Raw genomic sequence first — 25,630 nt, 5'->3', positions numbered from 1 at the left:
GCTATCGAAAAATCTACAGAATATGAGTAAACTTCTTTTAAAATAATATATAGCTTCTCATGAATGGCTCAGTTATCCGGACATGATAAACTGTAGCTTCGTTAGCAATTCCTTGCAGAGAAAGTGAATTAAAAAAAATTCCTGAGTAAGCGGAAAACTGTAAATAACTCATGAAAATAAGAAACATTTTTTGTCCTTGAAATGAAGTTTTTGTTCTAACAAATATGGCATTTAAAAGACAGGAAGAGTTCGGTCGCTAGCCATTTGCGTGATTCGAATCAATTTTCTCGTCTTCCATTTTTCTCTCCGGGCTTTCGTTTTTGAGACACAGGGCAGAGACTTCTCTGTACAGGGGATACCCAACAAATTTTTTTCTGTCAATATCCTAGGAACCGTTTGAACTATAGGACTGAGCTTCAGATCTCAGATTACCACTGTTATAATTTTGTTAAATTTTTGCATTCTATTCGATTTCATTGGATGGACTAGTGGTGGGGATCTTAAGGGTTACTCTGCACTAATTTCAACGCCACTAGAAAAATCGGTAATACTTTTGCAAATACTGAAGAGTTGATGGATTTTACACGAAAAGAGCTTTCCAAAAAAGGTTTATTGTTTTATTTAGGCCACGGGCGAAGGTGATACAGACGTCCTGAGCAAAAAACGAAAAATATTTCTCTTTTCATTCAAATAGCTGTCCAAGATTTGACGTTGCTTTGTAGCTATTACGAGATTAAGGGTTTCACTTTGAAGATTGTTGTTGCCTTAATCAAATCTTTCCAAAAATAGCATTCCACGAAACAGTAAGGAAGGCTCTTTTAAAGTTATCAAACTTCTTTTCTAGACTTGAAGCTTCTACTTGCATTGTAAGGTTCTGAGTAGGGTCTGAACATATTTTCCTTCAGTGACGTTTATATCTCTTTGTAGTCTACCTGAGCCTTTACAGCAACGGCTCTCGTTGAACATATAGTTTGAGAAGGGATTTTTAACACTGAAGTTTAACTAGGTATTTTCCTGAACACACCCAATTCTGTTCATTTTATTTTTTCAATAATTCTCTGAAGGAGTGAAGACGAATATTCTCCTTATGTTTTTAAAATCTTTCGCAATGTAAGGATGCCTCGCCACATTTGTTATGAAACTATTGTCATCGAAAAAAACTAATATTGAAAAGATATTATCTTAAAATAGTTGAACCGACAACATGATTGTGTCCACATATTATTTTTTGGTAGGTTTGACGAATAAAAAGAAAATTTGAAACGAGACAAGTCGGGGGAGGGGGGGAATAATTACCCCCTTTATCTCTCTGTAGAACCGCTCATGGCGAATAGAACCCACTACTCTGTAATCTGTGATAAAACCATTCGAACAGGACAGGTAGCGTTTTATCTGTTCAATCAAGGACTGTGTTAACTCCTGAACTATGCAACCATGAAAACATAAACTTGCAACGTATTACCATTGAGTTTTAAGTAATTGAATACTCAGAGGTATTACGTAAATTTGATTCATTGCTACAGCTTCTACAACGCACACACAATTGAAGTTTTACAAATTGACTTTGGCCATGAAACTTTTGTCTTTTATTTTCTACTTCATTTCAACAATATTTACGGATTCTGGAATTGAAGATTCAAGAAATTTTAATAAATTGAAAATGTGATAATTTAAATGACCACCCACCGTGGCAAACCCTGTAATGGAAATATTTTTAGGATTAGGATTGTCAGGCCTGTTGTTTGAAAAAAATCATTATGTCATTGCTTGGATAGAAACAAAGTTATAGACCATATACATTTACAAATCACGAGTCACCCTGTTTATCTATTTCACTATAAAAATAAAAAAAAAATAACACTTTTAGGCATAGATATAGGGTGTCCCGGATAAGATGGGAAACATTTTAATGTGAGATAGGGGAACACGAAAAACCTCCATACGTAGTATCTGGGAGTTCTAGATCATCATTTTTAGGGTGTTTTTCAAATTTGAATGGAAATTAGAACCACTCTATCTCCTGAACGGAATCACCTATTTCTCTGAAATTTGGAATGAAGCTTAGATATATGAGGATCCAGAAAACTGCTTTCACGAAATCACCCCGTACAATGAATTCCATCATTTCTTTGTTATCTGTAAAACTCATTCATTTAATTGGCCAAATAATATTGTATGGCACCATCCAGGTTGTCGAGGACTGATTTTTTGATCTTGATAGTAACAATAATTTTTTCTCTTGTGTCGATATAACACCCTATTCATCTCATAACGAAGTGAATTTTGAATCTTTATGAATTCAATCAATCGAATATACTTTACTATACAGGGTGATTCATAACTATTGGAACATAGGCTAAGGGCAGATTATTTGGACCAAAATATGGCGATAGGACCAAATACACCTCAATAAAATATTGCTGTGGAAAAAGATAGAAGGCGTTAAAGTTGAATTTGTTTTTTCGTTTTTTGGTAATAATTTCACTGTATATTTTTTCATCCGTTTTTATGAAAAACACAATTGAACAGTTCAGAGCATCGGAAGGGGATTTGAAGTAACGATTTATTCTCCAAATACTCAATGGAAATTATTTGTATGCGTATGGAAATTTACAAAAAGTAGGGGACTGTAAAAAAGCTATTTTAAAACCCACACAATCTATTTGTTTTGGAAAAATGATGCAATGTGAAGGAAAATCCTCACATGAATTCACAATATTTGTTCCATTCCATAGATAAATGGGAATTCAACCTGATACTAACTGTATGGTACAGGTCCATAAGCCAGTGGATTCGCTATGGTATATCTCTTCAGTCTCAATTCTTCGCGTTTTGCGATTTCTTCTGGACTACTTCTCATTAATGAGCCTTCCTCTACAGACATAACTAACACTCACAGAATCAGAACAAACAAAATCGAGCAGAATCACACTTTTCCAGGATTTCACTAGGGATCGATAAATGAAATAATCCGACATCGTTAGCTGGGATTAATTCGCCCAACAATGCTTACGAACTGTTATCTGCTTAGTGTTATCGAGATAGTTCCTCATTTCGCACTCTCTAGGTGGTTTCCATTCAGAGCAAATATTTAATTAATGATTGTATGGAGATTTCTACCTCAATTTCTCATTATCATGTTTCATTCATGATAAATCGATCAGGTTCATTAGGATGGTACGGATAAGGGCATTTGATCTGAATTTTTGATGAAACGTAATTTTCCGCATTGGCCGAATTAACTTGTGATTGATTCATAATACACTGTCTACGTGAAAAGACAATGAAACTCTTTTATGAGTGTGGAGATATAATTGTCTAACAATTTAAAGTGTACCTATGAATATTTTTTCAATTTTGTTGTGACCTTTCGAAGGAGAGAAACACTCAAGAACTAAATTTTCATTGCAACTCTTTTTTGTCCGTAAAAGCAATAGTTTTCTAATGAAGAAATTCAATACAACAGTGAGCGTGAACGGATACAGGAATGCAAAAAATCTAGTATGTGGCTGTCAAGTCGCTTCAATATTCAAATATTTGATTTTTTACGAGTGAGTATAACTAGTTCTAGAAATATTTTCTGCCGACGAAAACCAATGTTCATTTTTTCGGATGACCTACGAATCTCTTAAAACCAAAGTATTTTCAATTTTGAGAAAATAAATTCTAGACACGATTTTAAAAATGAAAGAGGAAGTAAACAGACAATAATCATTGACCATTTTAATACACCGATGTTTTTACGAGAATACGGGATCATTTTCTGACGAAAAATAAAATTGTAATCCGACATAGTACTTTTAGCATTCACAAATAAAAACAATAAAAATAAGAATACCTTCTTGACTTCCCTTTGATTGTCCTTGTTGGCTTTTTGCAGGGGGCACTGGAGATTCTGGTTCTGTTGTGAACATAGCAATTCAAAATTTCGAAACACAATTTTGTATTAGTTAATTTGCGAAGCTAATGAAAAATCACCATAGGTAAATATTCACGAGGACTTCGAATTATGGATATTATGGATATATGGTAATTATTTTTAGACACTCAAAGAAATAACTAGTAGTAACTAAATAATAGAGCATGATATATTTTATCAATTCATTAAATTTCATATTTCAGAGGGATTATTTTTATACGAACAAGTATTGACAAATAACAAATAGAAGGATATTGGTTGATTATAAGTAAATGCTCTCATTTCCACCCTTAGAATTTTTTTGTGCCACTCTATAGTTTTTCTACAAAACAATAGTTTTCTGATTCAGAATGAATGTTTGAAAAACCTCCTCTCGTTATACATGGTATTTCAGAAATCTTGGATCGTTGGATGAGTAAATATAATATATTGATGGAAAAGGCAATTTTTTTTAAATTTTATTATGTTAAATAAATGAAGAGGTTATCATAGGCATCTCTCTTCAACGAAAAGTTGAATATGAACTTTCATTAGAATTAAGGACACTTTTCGAACCTGACTGGAAGAATAATAGAAGGACAGTACCTATGCCTGTCCTTCTCCTTATAAGAGAAAGATAATGAACTTTTTAGAATACATGACATTGCATTGTCCTCCTTTCTAGTCATATCCTACAAATTTTGAATTACCGACCTCATCAGTTCAAAATCTGATTTTTTATAAAAAAATTTCTTCGCTTACGCTCAGTTCGAAAATGAAGGAATATCAATGAAATAATTCAGGCAGTAAGAATGGAATGTCAAGAGGTATTTGCTTATCATATTTTATCGAGAGAAGATTAGCGAGAATATTTACTACTTTTCCGTTTTGTGAGAAACAAATTTTGTTGAAAAATCGAACAAAATGCCATAAGTAGGTACTTAACCTTTTTGTGTCACAAAAAATGATGAACGAATACCTAGCTCTTGACATTCAATTTTTGAACTGACCGAATTATTTCAGTGAGTTGAATCAGATTTCATCATTTTCGAATTAGTAGTTGTTTCTTTAATATCCTTTTGACAAAGGGGAATAAGAATATCAACCTTTCTAGAATCGGATGGTATCAAATTAGCTTTTAACGGAAAATACTCTAGGCAAATACATAAAGATCAATAAAGATCAAACGAATAAGGGGATGAATGTGGAGTTCATAAACTTACTTGTAGTGATTGTTCATCATTCTACGTTTGCTGAGCATCTGTTGAATGCAAATGAAGACTTCGAAAGTTCACATATATAGGTTGAGTCTTCGACTCGTACAAATACTTAAACAGTAGATTTTTGAGGTCAAAAGAAACATTTTTTTCCTATACCGTTTTTTCCGATTTGGCCCTGATAAAAAGCTAAATCTGAGACACTACAAATCTTTTAAACAGAGTTGTTTTCGGGCAAAGTACCCACTTTTTCAAATTTTACAGCTACTTTTTAATTTTTGAATATCAAATTTCTCGAAAACGGATCATTATTCGAGAAAATATAAAGAATGCTTTTATTCTACAAAACGCTCGAATATTCATTATAGCGTCCATCTTAGTTTCAAGAGTTGGGTTCTTTGAATTCATGATATTTTTATGGTACGTAATGATCCTAATGAGAAAACTGGAAGACCTGCAAGATATTTTGTGTTCAAATAAATGAATCTATAGAATTCTGTATAAATGAGCAACAGTTTTGTTGAAAATTCATTTTGAATCATAAAACGTTTGTACGAAAGTTTTTTTCACACTGTGGCACATAAAAGTTAAAGAGGAGTGGCATCGGCACATAAAAGTTAAAGAGGAGTCGCATCCATAATCAATCGCCCTATACTTTATTATCAGTTCATATGGTGATTTTTCTTCTAATCTGATGTTACGTCAACAAATACTTTTTCAGTTAATGATCTATCGCAAATTGTATGTGAATGGCTAAAGCTATGTAGTGCAATCCCATAATCAATACAACACCTTTGAATGTAACCGAAGGTTTGGTATTAACTGATGTCCAATTCGATCTGTACCTTACTTCGTTCAATTCAGGTTGCGAGGAACTTGAAGGACCTGAAGAATTCTTCGATTTGGATGATGGCAGTTCAACTGAGCGTGTCCTTTGATGCGGTTTAAGTATAGAAGACTTAGAGCGTACGCTCTGAGGCGATCTTGGTTTAACTGATGCTTTACTAACTGAAGAAGTATCCATCGAAGCTACAGAATTACTCGGAGATGTAAGAGGTATTGTGTTTTCTGTTGTACGTGGATATCTATGAGCAGTCCATGAAGCAGTAAGATATGGCGCTATATCTTTGAGTTCTTTTATGTCTGGGGAAGAGGTGAACATTTTACCTAATAAAGAAATATCACCTGATTTATCGAATTTCTCCTTGAGCTTTTCTACGTCTCCACTCTTCAAACTGAGAATTTCTGAGAGATCATCACTTGTAGGAGAACGAACTTTATCATATTTCCTCGAGCAAAGACTTGCAATCTTGCTTATTATATTGATATGAGGCATGAATCTGTCCTCGGCTCTCAGAAAAACAGGGGAAACAACACCTCCTTTCTTTATTCTGCTTCTTCCTCTTCCTGCTCGAGCTGGGTATTCATACTTCTTTTTCAAAGAATCAACATCTACATTAAGCAAAGCGGGAAAGAACATCGAAGACTTTTTATACAAATTAGAATCGCTGAAACATCGTCTGAGTTTGAAGGAATTGTTCGTGAAATAGTTGTGAACAAATTCGAATTTATCTTTCAGTCTCCTAACTTCTCCGGATCTCATCAAGCTTTGGGGATCGTCGAAGAAAGGGGATAGACTTCTACTCCTGTACAGACTGTCGCAACTCGTGGTTTCAGATACTGAAAGCTTGCATGGACTCATTGACGTTGTTCGTAGCTGTAAGGGGGGAGATGTATATTGCGATTTTCTGGTTGAAGACAAAGGACGTGTTGCCATTCTCATAATTTCCTTTTCGCCAAACAATTCCTTCAAATCCTGACACGAGCTGGAGGATACCAGTTTTCCTAGTTCTGGCAAATCAGCCTTTTCATCCTCCAGCTCAGATTCAGCTGGCTTGTGAATTGTGGGAATGTATTCCTCCGAATCCAAAGCTTTTTCGAAGTAATCGACTTTTTGCTTCACGTCTTCCTTCAAACCAGTGAAAATCACCGTATTGGTTGACTCATCAGTGCTTCCACTTTCACTGGATCTATATTTATCTTTGGGTCTCTTAGCTTCCTTCGATTGAACTGTTCTGATTTCCTGCTTCTCCTTGATGATTTGGTGTTGTTTTTTCTCCTTTTGAATCTTGTTCTGTTTGAGAGTTTTTGCCTCAACAATTTCTTTTCCACATTTTTTGGGGTCAGTGATTGAAGGTTTAGAGATTTTTTTCATAATTTCCCTACTCAATGATTGAGATATACGTTTTTTTTCATTCTCACTCAATGCTGAATTCTCAGTAGAAACTACATGATCTTTTCGATCAGAAACTGGTTTCGAAATATCTGAATTTCTCCTTACAAATAAATGATTGGAACGAGATTTTTCAGCGGGGACAAAAACACTGAATTCTGGTGATATTTTTTGCTTTCTCGTGTCCGGGTTATAAATTTCACTCAATTGTTTATTGAGCGTGTTCACCTGATCCATTGACAAACTACTCCAAATTCTACTACCTACACCTTCAGTGAGAAGTTTGTCGGAACTGGAGTATTTTTTATAACCATCAGGTACCCTACCTTCTGATTTTGAACGTTTAGCAACCATGTGACTGGCAAGATTGAGAACAGAACTGCCTCGCCATAAGGGTTTGTATGTATCCTTAGCTAAAGAAAACTTTTCCATGTGGGAGGGATCATACAATTTTAGTTTTTCCAACTCGCCTTTGATATTATCAACTGATTTTTCCTTAATTCTCAGGCCCCGATCCAATTCTCTATTCCATCTATAGTTATTAACATCTTTTGGGCGGTAAAGAAAACCTTCGTCCCTTTCTTTTGCCTTCAATTTTTGGAATAAATAATTCATCTCCTTCTCAGTTCTTTCTTTTTGGTGTACTTCTTGCCATCTATCGAAATCCACAATTTCGCCTTCACTCTTTTTCCTAATTTTGTTTTCATTGATACTCGCCATACGTTCGAGTTCACCAAGTTTCTCAAGGGTGATATAGAATTCGTTCAAATCTTTGAATTTCGAACTTCTTCTCGTCAAATAAGTTAACTCATTCAGAAAATGTTTCCTTCTGCAATCATCTGATTGGCGATTTTTTGATTGATCTACTGTGAGAGACCCAGATGTAATTGAATTACTCTTTGTAATTTTGGTACTGGTAGTTTGGTGAGATTGTTTTTTGGCATCAATTTTTCTCCTTGAAGGTGACCTTGAAATGGTTGGTGAATGAAGGTTTCGGTGGACTTCTAATTGTTTTCTTTCCATAACGGGAGATACTGGTCTGCTGGTCTGGGAAAAATAAATAAGCTTTGGTGGTAAACTGATGCTACGTCCAACTTTATCAATAGATTCAATTGAATTATTTTTTCCATCGAAGGTTAAAGATTTCGGACTCACAGACCTAGGACGGGCATCGAAACTTTTAAACTTAGATTCGCTGACTGGTTTCGTGTGATTCAAATAAATTTTCATTGCTCCAGCGGCAAGGTCTTTGGGTCGCTCTTTCTTTTTTTCTAGTGATTGCTCGTAAAGCCAGGGTCTTCTTCGTATTTGTGGCGCTGGGGAATCAACGCCCCTCAGGAACAAATGCTGGAAGAAGCTGTTTGAATGAACCATCTTATGACGTTTTCGGATTTCGTCCAAAGTTTTATCCCCCAATCCTTCAATTGTTTCACCTCCACAGCTAGACTTATTCTTCGTTGATTGTTCAGAAGATTTATTCACAGATTTGGTTTTATTGGTTGTCTTCTTATTGGCGATTTTGCCATTTATTTCTTCTTTCTTCGATTTTTTCATATTAGCTCTGTTAGGAGAGCGAGCAGAATTTTCACTATTTACCTTAGGATCAGAATTTATTCTCAATAATCTCTCTTTCCGAACAGGAGTAGGCGACTTGAGTGATTCCAGAGAAGAATTCAGAGCACTCAATTTCACAGGAGCTACATTAGGGGTTGAATTCGATTTAACAATAGATCTTCGGCTTAGAGAAGGCGAAGGAGTTCTTGTCCTAGAAAATATTTTTTTTCCTTCGTTACTTATATTTACTTTTATATTGAGATCATTTGTTTTTCGAGGAACATTTGGAGAAGGTAAAAATGGGTCAGCTGGTGTGAATTTTGTGTTTTCTTCTGACTTGTGTTTGATTTTTTTCTCTTCGAAAAATTTTGGGAGATTCATAAGTATTTTTCTTTTTTCAGTTCCAAATGTTCCTACTGATTTAGCTGATACTTTTTTCGTAGTTTTAGCTTCACTCCTATTAGAACATATTTTGCATGGCTTACTTTCCTTCGAGCAGCAACCTTCAGGTTTTGTTTTTTTCGCACTTTTCACATCCCCACTTGAACTTTTTGTTGTGACTGGCGTTTTATCCGTTGAATTACTTCGTTTTTGAGAGGAACTGGCTGTTGATCTCGATGATCTTTTCGATTTTGTTGGCGAAAGTTTACATGTTATTTTTTCACGAAGGTACTTGACTTTGCTCTTATTTATCTCAGACGATGATGTGAAGCATATTTCATGTCTCTTACAAACAGGCAGCTTCTCTTTCTCTACCTTCATAGTAGTAATCAATCTCAAGGTTGTGTTATTTCTGGAAGATCTTCTCTTTGGTGGAGAAGGAGGTCTTGGTGCGCCTATTGATGTTGGTGCACTTCTCTTATATTCAGAGAAAATATCGGTTTTTTTAGGGTGAACTGTTACTGGGTAGCAAAATATTTCTTGTCTTGGAATCATGTTTATTCCATACAGTGAATCTTTGAATGTTGGGGAAACTGGTTGAAAACTATTTTCTGTGGAAAACATATTGAATTAGTTAAGTGAAATTTATCGTTATTTCCTTTGGGTGCTGAGAAAAATCACTGTTGCAGTCGGATGGAGAAAGAGTGTCATTGTGTTTGGATTCAATCTCCAATGCTATTTGCGAAAATTTCTGGAAATCTTCGTAGAATTGTCAGTCATAAGGTGAATAGTTTTCCAAAGGGTGTTTGTTACTATTCCGTTAGTTCAGCCTTCACCAATCAGAAGAATAGATCTATTTTCCATTACCGAAGCTTTGAAAATTATTGTTTCTATTGTTAATTCAAGAATAATTCATTTTACTCAGATTAGAAGGCTTTGATGAAGTGGAATTAAATTAAATTGCCATGCATACACAGAACCAACACCTCCATTAGTACCTAGATGAAGATAAGTTAGCGTATAGTGGAAACATACCTTTAGGACGTTCAGGAGCAGCTTTTCTCAGTCCATGCAGGGGTATGTCACCTCCCTTTTGAATTATTTTGTACGCTTCCTTTTGTTCGGATGGGCTTATTTGGCTTCCGTCCTCTTTTTTGCGGAAGACAAGGGTTGAATCACTCTCGTAACCTGATTCTTTCAAGGCTCTAGAGAAAATTAGAAATGGTGAATTTTTAACAGTTTGACTATAGATCATTTTTTTTGTCATCTTATCGTAACAAATTATACTGAAAACTTTTAGGAACACATTCGTTGAAATTCGGTAGGTACCCAATTTTGTGTTCTCACACAAACTACGATATGTTATGAATTTTGGTTTTTGCTTTCATGAAATTCTGGTGGTGCACCATTGACCATTCAAATTGTGATGTAATGTTCAAACGAATAATTGTAGATATGTATTTCTAAGTATATGAAATGTTCAAAAGGCAGCAATGCATATTTTGGAAGCTGCAAAGCCATTCTTAATTTTTCCCTCCGAAATCGAAATTTAGCAAACATTCTATATGGATACGATAAGAAAATTTGGTGGTGGTTTTCCACTATAATTGCGATGGGTAGAAAAGGGCACCCCTAAAATTTGTTTCGCAAGAAACGTTTTTTCTTATTCGTATTATACCATTGAAAAACTAATTTTTGATAGCTGGTCACCTGTAATTTCTAACAGTAGCCGTTATCGAGAAAAAAAATTATCAAGATGGAATTAACTAAGGGCATATCTACATGATTGTCATTGTTGTAGTCACTGCCACAGTCTGACAGTAAGTTTTATCGGAATATTCTATGTCGTTGCTTCAACGTAAAGTTGCATAAATGCTCCAAGAAAAATCTACAGGTTCAATTTGATTTTATGAATATGACAATGACAATGTTTTAAATGATGGGGACGATGGTGCCTAAGTAGACCCTTGAATTTACCTAGTTGGCGGATGTCATATTGACATTATATATAGGGAATCACCTGCACAATTTTTGATTGTCTTCTCTGTCCCACAGAATATGATGTCTGCTCAATTTTATTTCCACCAGTTTTCTGGTGCCTATGATGCTTCAGAGGGCTGCTCAGTTGACAAGAAATCTTCTCTTATATTTTCTCCCAACTATTGATTTGCACCAGCTTATATGGTGAGCCTTTGACTCGTTCAAATATTTTAACAGTTGATTCTTAAGGTCAAAAGAGTTACTACTTTTTCCGAATTCGGGATATAGTTTTTCATTTATTTGGTGAATCTTTTTCGAACACAAGATATATCACCCACGTCTTCCAGTTTTCTCATTAGGACCATTACGTACTATAAAAATACCAAAAATTCAAGGAACCCAACACTGATGAATATTTGACCGTTTTCTAAAATAAAAGTATTCTTCATATTTTCTCGTATAATGCGCCATTTTCGAATAATTTGATGTTCAAAAATTGAAAAGTATCTGTGAAATTTGAAAAATTGGGTACTTTGGCTGAATGCAACTCTTTTTAAATAATCCACACATGTGTAGTGTCACAGATTTAGCTATATTTATTTTGAAGGCAATTTTGTTTTTCCAGGTGTAACATAGCTAATTATGAAAACTTGAAATGGCTATATCTTTTTATTTGTACGAGTCAAAGACTCTCCCCGTATAGATCTAAATATTTCATTATTACTATTTTCGTAAATCCACCGTATTTTAAGCAGTATAGTATCGAGGTTCATTGATGAATACTTACTGGCTCATATATCCTTTGGTGATAGGTTTTCTCTCATCTTCCATTTTCTGAAAATAAAATTTTCATTAGTTCCAACTTTGAAGAATATTGGACATTCATGCTGAAACATTAGAAAGCATAATAATATTATCATGTGGAGTCAGTCACGTGGGCTATGGCAACTGAATTTTTTACAATAAAATGCGGACGATAGTGATCCTTGAATTTGAATAATCATGAAAAAAAGAACAAAATAAGAAGAAAAAAAATTATATGTAGATAGAATAGCAACAATAACTTTTTAATGAAGAATATTCAATTTAAATTCAAACTGATATAGTGTTTTCATTTAAATTTTTTGAGATGTTTTCTTTGTATATCTTTAAGCTTGTGAATGTGAATGCACCTCTGAAAAATTTTATGAAAAATTTAAATCTTAATGATATGAAGATCAAAAACTTATGATATTAGGTGAATTCCAACGAATATCAGGTGAATACAAAAAATGTATACAATTCGTAACAGGAAGGAACCAATTCATATCACAGGGTCACAAACATACATGCCATTTTCGTTTTAACCATTTTATACCTGTTTCATTCATGCAAAGTGGAAACATGCAAATATTTCCATCGTTTCATCTCCAAAAAAAAATTAATCATGCGTTCTTACTGTATCGAACATCGGCATTGTTCTGAGACTGTGTATACCTTCTACATCATCCATCCACTTGACGAACAAATGTAAAAATGGAAAGCTGTTAGTTACAGAAAGCCCCACATCTGAGAAAAATGAAAATGAACTTCAAAATAACATTGATTCAGACAAACAAAGACTGAAATTGAGGAAATTATGACATGATTTCAAGCGATTATTCAACGGCGACGTGAAAGAGAATTCAGAAAAGTTCATTTTGATTTTCCTGAAGGAACGAAGAGAGAAGTATGAAATAGTTGAAAAATAACGATGATTCGTACCCCATCGAATATGTCCATGACTTCGTCCCACCACTAGAAAAAAAGATTTTATTTTAGCAACAGAAGCAGATGTGAAATTATTCTGAGAATATAGAAAAATAAATTATTTACAATAAATGACTGTAAAATTATATGGAATTTATTTAACAAGGCAAAGCAGAAAACTTAAAATTGGCTGGTGTTTAATGATATGCAAAATAACTATACATAATAAGTCTATGCATGTTTTTCCGAAAAATAGGATAATAGTCATACCTTTTTCGATTCTTGTTCGGATATTGATGAGCGTCCTGGAATATAATTCTCAATTCTTCCCGGATTCAATTTCGACCCAAGCGAATAATCCGATGCGGATGTTGTCCTGAAAAATAAATTTTGTCGGTATAAATTAATTATTTAAAAAAAAAAAATCTTTCAGAAAGTTTTCAGTAGTTGAAGTTGAAAGCTTCTGCCTGTAATTTTCTCCTTTTTTATAGCAGCAAATATACTAGGTGACATAGAAAACAGTCCACCCATTGTACATGAATTTATTACAAAAAATTGCTTTATACAGGGTGGTGACAAATTCGATGCTCACTTCTATCTTCCAACCTATTCGAGGTAGAAATTGCGTTTATTGACAAGAGGTTTTGCCTTTGGAAGTTCTCCAACATGACGTCCTTTTATAATGAAAAATTGGAAATATATGATATTCGAAAATTGCTTCTTTATTTTACGAACGATTCCCATGAAATTTGAGATCTGTCAACGTTATCATCATTCAGTGAAATTCTACCCTTTTAATGGAAATTGGTCTCCTAGATTTCAGGATACGACTTTCAACTTTTGATTTTCTTATGGCAGCCATATTGTTCCTGTTGAATTTTGCAATTTAAAAATAAATAATAATATTATTCTATAGAATTTTTCCGTTCATTCATCAATTTGAAAATAAAATTAATGGCATTCTTAGAATAAAAGTGTGGAATGAATTTTTTTTATTGAAATCCAGTAGGCCGATTTAGTTAAGCAATGTATAATTTTATGAAATGGTGATAACATTGAATGATTTCAGGATTTCATAGGAATCGTGCATGAAAAAAAGACGATATAAGTAATTTAAATAAATCTGAAACAAAAAAAGATATAACGATTTGGAGGACGTCATGTCCTCGACTTGCAAGGCAGAACTTTTTTGTCGATAAACGGAATTTCTATCTGGTATAGTTTGGAAGATAGTAGTTGGTGAACATCGAATTGGTCATCACCTCGTAAATGTATCTTAAGTTGGGAGGAAGGACACCCTGAGGACGAAATGAAATAAGTCCAAAACGTTGTAATTGGCCTGTCAATGGGTGTGCAATTGAATTCATGGACGTGAAGCGGTATCGTAGAGCTAAAATCCTAAAGAGGCCTACAGATTACTCTGACGTGACGTCAACCACGCCATAATGCGCATGATTGAAAAATCTAACATACAATTTTGCGCGGGAGCGTCTTCTGATGTTGGAATGCACGTTAACGTCACGTCAGAACAATTTGAACGCTTCCGCACAAAACTGTTATATTTTTGAATCATGCGCATTATGACGTGGTCCCACGTCACGTCAGAGTAATCTGTAGGCACCTTAAGGAGGCGATCTTGAAGTGGGGTCGTTCTTCTGCGATGATACGTGCTATTCCTCAAGCTATGGCTAGCTTTTAGGCTCTAGCGACCTTTTGATTCCATAATCGACAACAATACCTACTTCTTTGCATGCTCGTGGCTGTTTCTCTGAGGACTTTAACGACAAATCAGGACGGGCCATATTTCAAACTGTTCAAGCTATTAAAAATTTTATCATCTCCTCACTCTACGTATATTAAATGAATTAAAGCCGTTACAATTGTAGCTAGAAAACACAAAATCTAATTACCGCATACTGACTCAAATTAATGAAAAATGTTGCTAGAAATTCTCTCTAATAAATTAATGAATACTTGGTGTTCCCTTTTCTATGTCACATCTATATCTTGATCAAAATATTCTATTTTATACTCACTTAAACTGAGCATTTCTGGGCATGGTAGATGTTGTGAAATTCTCTTTTTCATTCACAGGTGTTCGCCTTCTATCTAAGGTGGCATATTTGTAGTCCATGTGGTCACTCTCGTAAGTCGCTGGTTCAGGTTCCGAAAGATATCCAGATATGTAGGGATACTGAGCTGTGAACGAAATATACTCGTATCGAAAAAACTTCCACAACTAATACTTGACTATGAATGATTAGTTGTTGTTGCTTGTTTATTATCATGAGATGCATTTTTATCTTATGGATGTTGTCTAATTTGTATTTTATTGATCTGAACATTATGAATTCCTCGATAAAGAGCCAATTAGCTATTGGACGTTTATTCCTGATAAGAGGTAGGTTTTCTACTATATGCACATGAGTAGAAATTTTGAATTGCTTTATACTGGATGATTCACATGTACTCCGTGCAAAGTTTTTTGACGGCTTCGTTTTTTAGAAAAAAGAAGAAAGAATTTATTGCCCTTCTGAAGGATCATTGTTTGTGTGTTGAAGTTTCTATTGAAAAAGGACAATTTATTGATTGCTCTGAAACCCCCCGAGATCATCAAATGAAATTTGATGGGTTTCAAGAGATAGTTATAGTGCATATTTTGAAATTCACTCAGGAATTTTGAGTTAATCGCTGGCGTGCACACGGGTGAATATTTTAAGAAAAAATGGTACGCCATTGAGATATTGTAAACTAAAAATTATTTTCGAGTTCTTCGTTTAATATGTGGCAAAAAATTTCTCATGCCCTTTTCTCGTATGGGATGCTGTTTGTATGCGATAAAATAAAAGATCTTAACGCGTATTTTTCATTTCCTTAATGATCTTTCTATCAATATTCTGTTAAATACGAATATTTCAATGTCGAATTGGCGTTTTGTAAATGCATATCTCGACCAGTTTCTAAGCAATAAATAAAAAGTAGATTTTTAAGAAAAACTTCATTATTTCTTCACAGTAAATTCTTGAGAAAAACTTTCCCATACAATTTTTTTCGATTCGGCTTGGTTTGAAAGATACAGGCTGTTGAAAAACCATAAAAAATGTTATTTTTAGTTGTATCTCATAAACGGTTTTTTCGAATTTCGGATTATAGTTTTTCATTTATTTTATGAATCTTTTTCGACTACAAGATATCACAAACGTCTTCCAGTTTTCTCACTATGACCATTACGTGCCATAAAAATACCAAGAATTCAAAGAAACCAACTCTTGAAGCTAAGTTGGAAGCTATCTAATGAATATTTGAAAGTTTTGTAGAATGAAAGTATTCCTCATAATTTCTCGTGTGCCGTTTTCGAGTAATTTGATGTGCAAAAATTAAAAAATATCTGTGGAATTCGAAATATTGGGTACTTTGGTTAAATACAACTCTGTTTAAAAGATCAACAAATGTGTAGTGTCACAGCTAAGTTATTCTGAAAATAATTTTGTTTTTCCAGGGGTGGCACAGCTCATCATGAAAACTTATAATGGCTATCCGGTATATCTTTTTATCAGGGTCGAATCGGAAAAAATGATATAGAGAAAAAGTGTCTCTTTTGACCTCAAGAATCTACTCTTGAAATATTTGTACAGGTCAAAGATTCACCCTCTACACATATTTAGATGAATAGTTTTATGATCTATTTAATGAATCGGATAATAATACCAATTATTTTCAGCCTGATATATAATTCTCCATCTCGTATGCATATTCTCATGAAAGATTTTTTTTAATTTCCACAAATATACTTGAACTAATCGTTTATCATAGAACTCACTTAAAATATCCAAATTTTTGTTGGAATAAACAATGTAAACAAGCACGTTCAGTATTACCTGTGAGCCTTGAGATAACCGATTAATATTTAGGACTGCACACACAATCTTACACGAAACCACCTGAGTTGTTTTTATGCGAGATGATATCGTTCAACTGAATAGTAAAAAAAATGCGGGGCAAAACAGAATGATTAATACACGGTTTTATCAGATCCAATAAGTTGGAAGGTCGCTTTCTATAAGCTCCCTGGGAAAACAACATCAGTAGCTCCTTAACGAAACTGGAAAATAATTTGGAAAATGATTGCTATAGACTGGGTTTCGGCTAAAAAAGCTTTTCAAGTATATCCCAGTCAACCAGTTTCAGTCACAGGGAAGTTGTTGGGAATTACCACTGTGGAAATGCGACTTCACAATGTTGATTTAAAAAAAGGCCACCAGTACTTACTGGAGAGTGCTTAATGTCCGCAACATCGCATATCGCGGGTAATTACCCAGTACATCACATAGTAGGTGTAAAAAAAGCACCCTAGACAGCAACTTTGCGACTTCTCATTTTGGAGGTTTATGGAACGATTATTTTGACAGAATAAACTACCAAAGTGTATCCTCTATTGAAGTTATATTCATGTTCAATTTGATAATTACCATCGTGGCAATCAATTTGCACTCTATATTCGAGGCGTTCCGAGGAAAAGTGACCCAAGCTACAATTTCTCTGAAATTCAATAATTAACAGTAAGAACTGCCTGAAAATGAATCAAAATTTTATATACTCGTAAACTCAATTTCAGAAAAAATGTAGCTTTGGCCTCTTCAGCTCTGAACGCCTCATTTGTACATTGTGTTTACTCTTTACTCTTACCTACATATATTTCGCATTCTGCTCTCATCCTCAAAGGGAAATTGAACAACTATATGAATTACTGATATCTTTTTATTCAAGATTAATATGTTTCATACAAATCCAAATATATAAAATAAAGAATATATATCTTGTTATAAATCTTCATTCCACTTCAGGAACGGCATGGTCCAGCTGAAGAAGAAAAAATCAGAGCTGTATTGATAGTAATAAATTGAGTGTCATGAAAAATCTAACAACAGTAGAAGTTGATTTTTTCCAGCACAGTATCTGAAATAATAATTTGGAGTTCTCTCGATGATTCAAATCAATTCCAAGTTTGATTTTGAAGGTTGTGAATGTTACTTACCACCTAAATTCATATGAGATATGTTGAAAGTTGAACGTTACAAAGGTGCAAAAATGGGGAGGATAAGAGGGCCAAGAAGTGATCATTATTTCAATAGGTTATATAACTACTCACCTTTTACTGCACGTTAATTAATCAATCGACGTCAAGTAACACTTAACTAAAATGAAATTTAAGAATAGAACAGATCGGTTAAAAAAATTATTCTAAAAATTCATTCATAAAGATTTTGTTTGTTTATTCTCTCAACACAACGCAGTCACAGAACGAAACACGTCACACCACGTTTTGCATAGCGGGATTTAGGTTATGAGTTAACCTCGAGACCACGTGCTGATAAATAGAACATTTCAGACAGTTACTGAAAGTTTTTCTTAAAGAAGTCGCTGGGTAGAGTTCATCGAAATTTATTCACAACACATCATTTCAAGTTCTAAAAATATCACATATTCAATTTTTCAAAAATATCAACAGAGAGAAGTCGCATAATAGTAGCTATGTTCACTTCATCGGAACATCTCGATATGATGTTACATGCAACCACTAGGGATCTAAAGTTGAGGAATTCGGAAACTTAACAATATGCGGACGTTAATGTCCACAATGTGAAATCTTAAGTACATCCATGAAACTTCTCAAAGAAGCGCTTCAATGCGATATTTTTGGGTACTCCCTGCGACTTACTGTTACATTTCTGGTTGACTGGGATAGTTGTGATTTTGGAAAATGGGGCGATAAAACTAGAGCTAAAAAAATTACTGGTTAAATAAGCCATTGAAATTTGATAATTAATATTTCATGTTGAAATTAAAATATAAAAAGTCAACTTTCAGAATTCGATATTAGTACCTGGGATGGAGTTGGCACCGAGAATGGAGAATTCTCCTCAATTTGGGTTATCACAGCATATGCAAGTTTAAACTGAATAATTATGTGTTTCATTCATCAATTTTTCAAATGCACCGCGGAAACTATTCAAAATCATTCTTCTAATATGAGGTTTTAAAAATAAAATTGTTTCGTTTCTAGTTCACGATTTGGCAACAGGGCCTTCTAGAAAATAAAAAAATGGCTTGTTTATAACGTAACAGCTGTTGATTTACAGGCGCGTACTCACTGGCGAGCCTCAACAGCAACCGGCCATAAAAATCCCATGAAATTTTAGGACCTTCCTCGTTCGTCGCAGACTTCATAAACAGCCAACTTTGTCTATCTTATCTAGATAGTGTATTGGTTGTCCTTTATTATCAACGCATATTTCAGTCGATGTTGCCAGCTTGTGCAATAGAAACGAAACCCTTTAAATTTTATCCCACTTTTATTTTTCATTTTTGTACTAAAAATGATTTTTTTTGGAAACGGTTGAAATGGTTATTTCAAAATGTGACGTTTCAAAGATATTTCATAAAAAATACATCATTTTCGTCACAAGGTGTATTCCCTATTCTGGGGAGGTTCGGATTATATGGGGTGTATTTAAAGGTGAGGCTTTTTTTCAACAGTAGGTAGAACTGGTCAAAAGGAAGTATTTAATCGAAAATCACCTATACAAAACTTTCAAAATGACAAAGTTGAAAAAAAAATTGAAAATGATTACTTAAATAGATCCTAATACGACCCTAGACCGTTTGTTAGTTAACGCAAAACAGTGGGAAAAAACTTATATCCAGATTTGACCATGTGGTTTCGTTTAGGATATTGGCTCGTTCGTTATTCAAGTGGTAATGAAAATAAAAACTTAGGATCGCCGAATTGTTCTCATTATTTCTCAGTAACTTTCACGATTTTATGAAATGGCTCATTTCGATACCACCGACAGAAGAGAATTAGGACATAAGTGTGAAAAATAGAATACCTAATACTTCAAAATCTCACCAATAAAATTCGTCTGAATTATTCACGAATTTTTTCACAATGGGCATTCCAACAATCGTCGTAAAAATGAGATGAAATGGGGAAACATCCTAGCACTTTTTCAACATAACTAACATAAGCACTTTTAAGAAACGGCCTGGAATTTCTACATTTTTTTTCTCCTAAATTGCACGATACTACAATTATGATGCTCTCAAAAGTGACCTGATGATCTAATCCGATGAACTTGGTACTCAACCATTCCTTGTCCAGCCGTAGTTTTATGTTTTGTTTCGTTTTTGCGATGCCGGAGTCACAGTCCCGTACTTGAAATTCAATGAAATTTTGTCGAACTCCTTGGCATTTTGGATATTTTACATAGAAAATTTTTGGTTAAACGACTCATTTTGACGAGTTCTACCTTGTTTACAAAAAAATCCTCATCTTTGAAAACACCCTGTATATTCCATATTATAGATCTTCACTAAAAAAATAGTGATCATTACCCGACCATTACTTATTTCAGATTTCTGGTAGTTCAGTCGTGTCAATACTGTCAATGAATAAATTAAAACTCAAACTGTCTTTCCGAATAAAGAATATAAATGTAAATTTGTATCACATGCATTTCCTCGATATTCAGAATTCAGATCAAATCCTGCCATAAATACGGCGAAAAAGGGTGATAGAATTCATAGATATTCGAGTGGAGCTTCAAGCGTAATATTCAAATAATAATTAGTGGCATAGCAATGTCCTGTGTCAGTTCAAGCGATGCAGCCAAGCGATATGATCTAGAAATTTCAAAATTTAATTATACCTCTTCGTGGTTTGTAGCGCACTGTCACAAATTCGTCTGTAAGGGAAATTCAGTAATTCAGTTGAATGAACTCCTTTGTGCGACATATCCTGAAGTAATTTGAATTTCTAACAACACATCGTATAGCACAATATCAGAACAAAATTCAACAATGATCTGGAATATGCTTTGGGATTTTGTGGTTTATATTGGAATTTAACAATATAAATATATGTATATAGTGATGGATTTGAAATAGTCTGGTGTTGGTCCTGGCTAAGAGGGGAAGACCCTCCATAATCCTGACGCAGAAAATAAACAAAGCAGTTTTCTCTGAACTGTAATTTCGTATGCAATCAATAATTAACTGAAGACCTATTTTTTGGGTCTTTCTATAGGTCTTTGTATAATATACTATGTGAATGACGGGGAACCCAGGCTGAGAAAAAAATCATTATATCATACTTCTTTTGTGCTATATAATGCGTGGTTATATCTACAACAACAAAGTGCTTACCTCTATAGGGTTTCTGCTTATGTATCGTATCATACATTTTTTTGTACCATTTTGATTGATTGGAGTCTCTCACCTCCTGGAAAATGGTAGGACTTTTTTAGAAAGAATTATACGTATTGCTTCATATAATATTTTAGCATCATATCTACATCAAAGCACACCTTCGGTTAATGGGGATCTAATATCTGTTTGCCGAAATTTTTTGAACTGCTATATAGGTAATTGTATGTTGACATTTTCAAGGAACCTATGCCATGCTATAGAAATGGTAGGTACGTTGAATATTTTTCCAAAAAACTTAAAATTAACTTGTGAACTTATTACAACGGAGTTTGGAATCCTTGGACAGGTTTTGCCTGTCCTCCCAGGGAAAAAAGCTGGGGATTTGAAAATTTCAGGATGAGGTTAAGGGTCCGAATGTGACAGTTAATGGCAAAATTTTCATTCGTATTGGTGTTGAATTCTGAATTTTTTTCAATACATATTCTAAAAAAAATATAATTGAATAGAAACTCAATCACAACAGAGGAAATATATGCCATTGTCTCCGTCTAGGGGGATCGAACCGGATCTCGTTCCATTCTGTATGGCGCTCGAGTACTGCTCGATAACACTCAGAAGCTACTGCTAGTGTTTAAGGAGAGTCCGTCTATTCCAAGCATTTTCCATCGGCGAAGGAGTTGTGTTGCCCCGACGAGGTCGAAAGAGATCGAAACCATGGTCGGCATCTTCTCTTCTTCGGTGGAACGTTCTCCATTCAGTTCTCCTGACGATGGCAAATTGGCTAGTTCGATTCAGATCGTAACATTTGTTGATATTCATATCAGCGGACGGTATGCATCTGAATTAATTCTTATTATTTAAATTTCTATTCACCATAACCCCGAATAAAAAAAATTGTGGTTCTAACTGCTTAGTGCTTTCCATCAAGTTATTGAGAAAAGCCGGCTCAATTAGTTTCTTAAGTTGTAGCCAAAAGATCTCCGAGCTGTTGAAGCTTTCAGGGCTCTTTGTGATTGGTCCCACGCGTGCTCTACTGGATTTGTGTCAGGGGATCCTCAAGTTAATGCTAGACGTGGATTACCCTGGTTTTCTCTACTAATAATCACCTGGTGCGATCCATATGGCAATGCATTATCATTCAGAAAAACCAAATTTCAGCTAATAGCTGCGTGGGTTAGCGGGACATGCCTCCTCGAAATGTATGGACTTCTTGAATGGAGGGGGGTGGTTTGTTTATATAAGAGGAGGAGGTCACATTCCTCGTGCTAGTCCAATATCAGAAAAAGGCCATGTCTGTACTCGTCAGTAAATAGTAAGTACATATAGCCTTGCATCTCGCCATTGTACCTGCTCCATTGTCCACTCTAATCTTTGACGCTTGTGTTCGCGAGTGATTGGAACTCTTTTTAACAAGCGTCTAGATGTTACACTGACACCATGAAGACTTCATCTAACTGTGCTTGGAGAAATTGAAATACCTGTAGAGTTTTGATGTGTTGACTTGCCATTCTTCAAATGCTGACAGTCATCTCAACCAAAGAGTTTAAAGACTGTCTGATACAGGCATTGTAGCACGTGGGTACTTTTGGGTAATTTTTCCACAGTTCCAGTGCAGAGTAGCGTGAGAGTAGACGTGATATCACACTTTACTTAACATTGAATGAATGGAGGAGTTCCCTACATGTTTGCCAACCTAGAAAAAGGTCTAAAAGGTCTACCAACGGGAAATGATTGCTTTCTAACGAAACCTACTTCATTCTTTCCGCAATGATCAAATATATTTATGAAATTCTACCGAGCTCTCTAGAGTTTACTGTTAAAGAGAAAAAAAGATTTTCATAACCTCGATCGCTGATTGGTTGAAATTTATGTTGGTATTAGTACTTCTTGTGACAATTGACATATTTCATTGGCAAATGTCATTTTTACTAATATATATAATATTAATATTAATATTGTCAATGTGCTGTATAGCTTACAAAATACAAGAAAACAAGAATGCGTTCGAGCAAAGATTGTGCACATAACCAAAACTTTGCCTATAACCTAACAGATTACTTTTTTCTTCTTGACATTTGCCAACGAAACATGTCAATTGCCACAAGAAGTAGTAATACCAACATAAATTTCAACCAATCAGCAATCGAGGTTATGAAAATCTTTTTTCTCTTTAACAGTAAACTCTAGAAAGCTCGGTAGAATTTCATGATTATATTTGATCATTGCGGAAAGAATGAAGTAGGTTTCGTTAGGAAGCAATCATTACCCGTTGGTAGACCTTTTAGACCTTTTTCTAGGTTGGCCAACATGTAGGGAACTCCTCCATTGGCCAGCTTGAAGTATCCCAGGGGCTCTATTGTCATGGTCATCGGATAAATCTTGTTTTGGCATAGATTTTTAAATTGCGCTGAAGCATTTGATCTTATTGAGAACAAAATACAGATGACCAGAAGACTTTTCTATAACCGTTATGAGTTTATTCGATTGAAAAAACAAATCAATATGATATATAGATAGGTATATACAAACAAAATTTTTAACGAGCACTTCATTTTGGATTTCAACTTACCGATCTCAGTGACAAAGGCATTCCGTTGCTTGTTACAGGTCCAACGCCTTCTACTTTTTGTCTGTTGGACCCTGCTTTATGAAGGATTTCACTATCCGATTCACTATAATAGTGGTCGTTTCGTCTCGGATGAACTGAAAATTGGGTGTAAAATCACAAGGGTATTTCAAACTAGAGAAAAATCTTACTTATTTCTCCCTGGTCGCTGAAATCATGAGGTATTCTGTAATGATCTCGATTGGCCTCGATATAATGGGCTCCTTTGGGAAGTTGTCCCTCTGAAATTATTTTCAAATGATTTTTTCGAACCAAGAAGAGCACGAATTGAATCAAACTTTATTGTTTGATAACATTGAACTTTGAGGTGGAATATCGATTTCCAAAATACAAAAGATAACCACCACGCATTTTGGGATATCTGGGACTGTGCATATTCTTCATCATTACAAATTCGATGTAAACAAACTCCTATCGGAAAATTTTTAGATGTGGGTTTTCAAAATCGTGTCCTAGACCTTCTCTACTCATAAACAATAAAGAACGCCTTTTATTGGCCTAAAATTTTTTTGTGTTACAGTACAGGAAAATGTACCTACAAGAAAAATGTTCAGAAGAAGTATGTAGGAGACACACTGGACGAATTATTCCGAAAAGTTCCTTCGGTACTTCAATATCTGCGAGATCTAAGATCTAAAAAGCATGTGAATCTTAGTAGTGTGCTGCACTTCATGATCGCCTTCTTTGCAGGACATTCCGCATCAGTAAATACCAAATGAGACAAGATCTGGCAAAAACCATAGGTTAGATTACTTGAAGAATGGAAAGAAGCCCTGACTGAATCTCTTACAAGCCAACGCAAAAGGAATTTGTAAAAGCAAAAAAGCAAAGATTATAGTAACCTAACTCTAAAGGGTAAACGAACTTTGAATTATTTGCTTTGTATAAAGTTCCTGTACAATCTTAGTAGTACGAAAGCTGGTGAAAATCGGCAAGAGTTTTATAATGGTTAATAGTTAAATGAAAGTTAGTGTTGAGGTTTTACTTGAGTCAGCACCCACTCGAATGGTCAGGTAGTGGAACACCTGGCGGCGACGCTCTTTGTTTTATGTAAAATTACAATATCCGCTGGTGACTGCTGACTACCTGTGTCCAGTGATATGTGGCCTGACAATTTTATTATCAACTAATTTACGATAATTAAGATGTAAATGCATTTTCAGCCATTACAAAACTCTTGAAACGACATCGTTATGGCAAATATGATTATGTGGATTTTATGTTTTTTTTTGTTGAAAATGCTTCAATTGGTGAGAGATATATCGAGAGTTATTTACCAAATCAATCAATCTAATATGTGGAGTAAACATTAAAATTGATCATTTTCAAATTTCAATAAATGAATATTTATCGAATAAAACCATTTAAGAAGGGTAATGGGGTCTCGTCCGTGAAAAAGGAATTTCTGTTTTATTTTGGCACCATCAGTTACATATAAAACAAATGTGTTATTGTGTTATTTGAGTTGTGAAGGTTAAGTCGAATAACAAAACATTAATTCATTTTCAGTTTTTAGAAGACTATGCATATTCTGTACCTCTGGCTTTTTGTAGAAGGGTTACTGTAGGATTTTGCGCTCTAGGGAGTCGGCCAATCGTAAATTCGTTGATTCCAGTGGCGGGTGCTGACTTACTGTTAGGAATACGTCTATCTAATGTCGATGACTGGGGTAAATCACCCCGCGATACTGAATCTTGCCAAGGACGAGAAGTTGATTTTTCGAAACTTTTATTAACCTGAAACTAAAATACACATATGGAATAGAGTCTAACAGGAGATTCATTTCTCCTAATGGAACAGCCGAC

General features: G+C 34.6%; 1 protein-coding gene across 16 annotated transcripts in view; it reads right to left on the bottom strand.

The window, feature by feature from the left end:
• Positions 1 to 25,630, bottom strand: part of LOC123315648 — a 129,889-nt gene that overhangs the window by 16,406 nt on the left and 87,853 nt on the right. For 12 of the 16 annotated variants that reach the window (XM_044901427.1, XM_044901425.1, XM_044901426.1 and 9 more), the window contains 12 exons: positions 25,363 to 25,567; positions 23,957 to 24,046; positions 23,769 to 23,902; positions 21,197 to 21,272; positions 20,701 to 20,736; positions 15,028 to 15,190; positions 13,262 to 13,367; positions 13,007 to 13,039; positions 12,702 to 12,758; positions 12,051 to 12,097; positions 10,319 to 10,488; positions 3,839 to 3,901 (listed from right to left, as the gene is read on the bottom strand). In XM_044901427.1, coding sequence (XP_044757362.1) covers positions 3,839 to 3,901; positions 10,319 to 10,488; positions 12,051 to 12,097; positions 12,702 to 12,758; positions 13,007 to 13,039; positions 13,262 to 13,367; positions 15,028 to 15,190; positions 20,701 to 20,736; positions 21,197 to 21,272; positions 23,769 to 23,902; positions 23,957 to 24,046; positions 25,363 to 25,567 — 1,180 coding nt within the window. The remainder of the gene's footprint in view (positions 1 to 3,838; positions 3,902 to 10,318; positions 10,489 to 12,050; positions 12,098 to 12,701; positions 12,759 to 13,006; positions 13,040 to 13,261; positions 13,368 to 15,027; positions 15,191 to 20,700; positions 20,737 to 21,196; positions 21,273 to 23,768; positions 23,903 to 23,956; positions 24,047 to 25,362; positions 25,568 to 25,630) is intronic. The other 4 variants (XM_044901432.1, XM_044901428.1, XM_044901431.1 and 1 more) reach the window with 4 other exon arrangements.

This window comes from Coccinella septempunctata, chromosome 6, assembly GCF_907165205.1.
Source record: "Coccinella septempunctata chromosome 6, icCocSept1.1, whole genome shotgun sequence".
In the NCBI taxonomy this organism is placed as follows: Eukaryota; Metazoa; Arthropoda; class Insecta; order Coleoptera; family Coccinellidae; genus Coccinella; species Coccinella septempunctata.
This window is presented reverse-complemented; position numbering and strand designations above follow the sequence as displayed.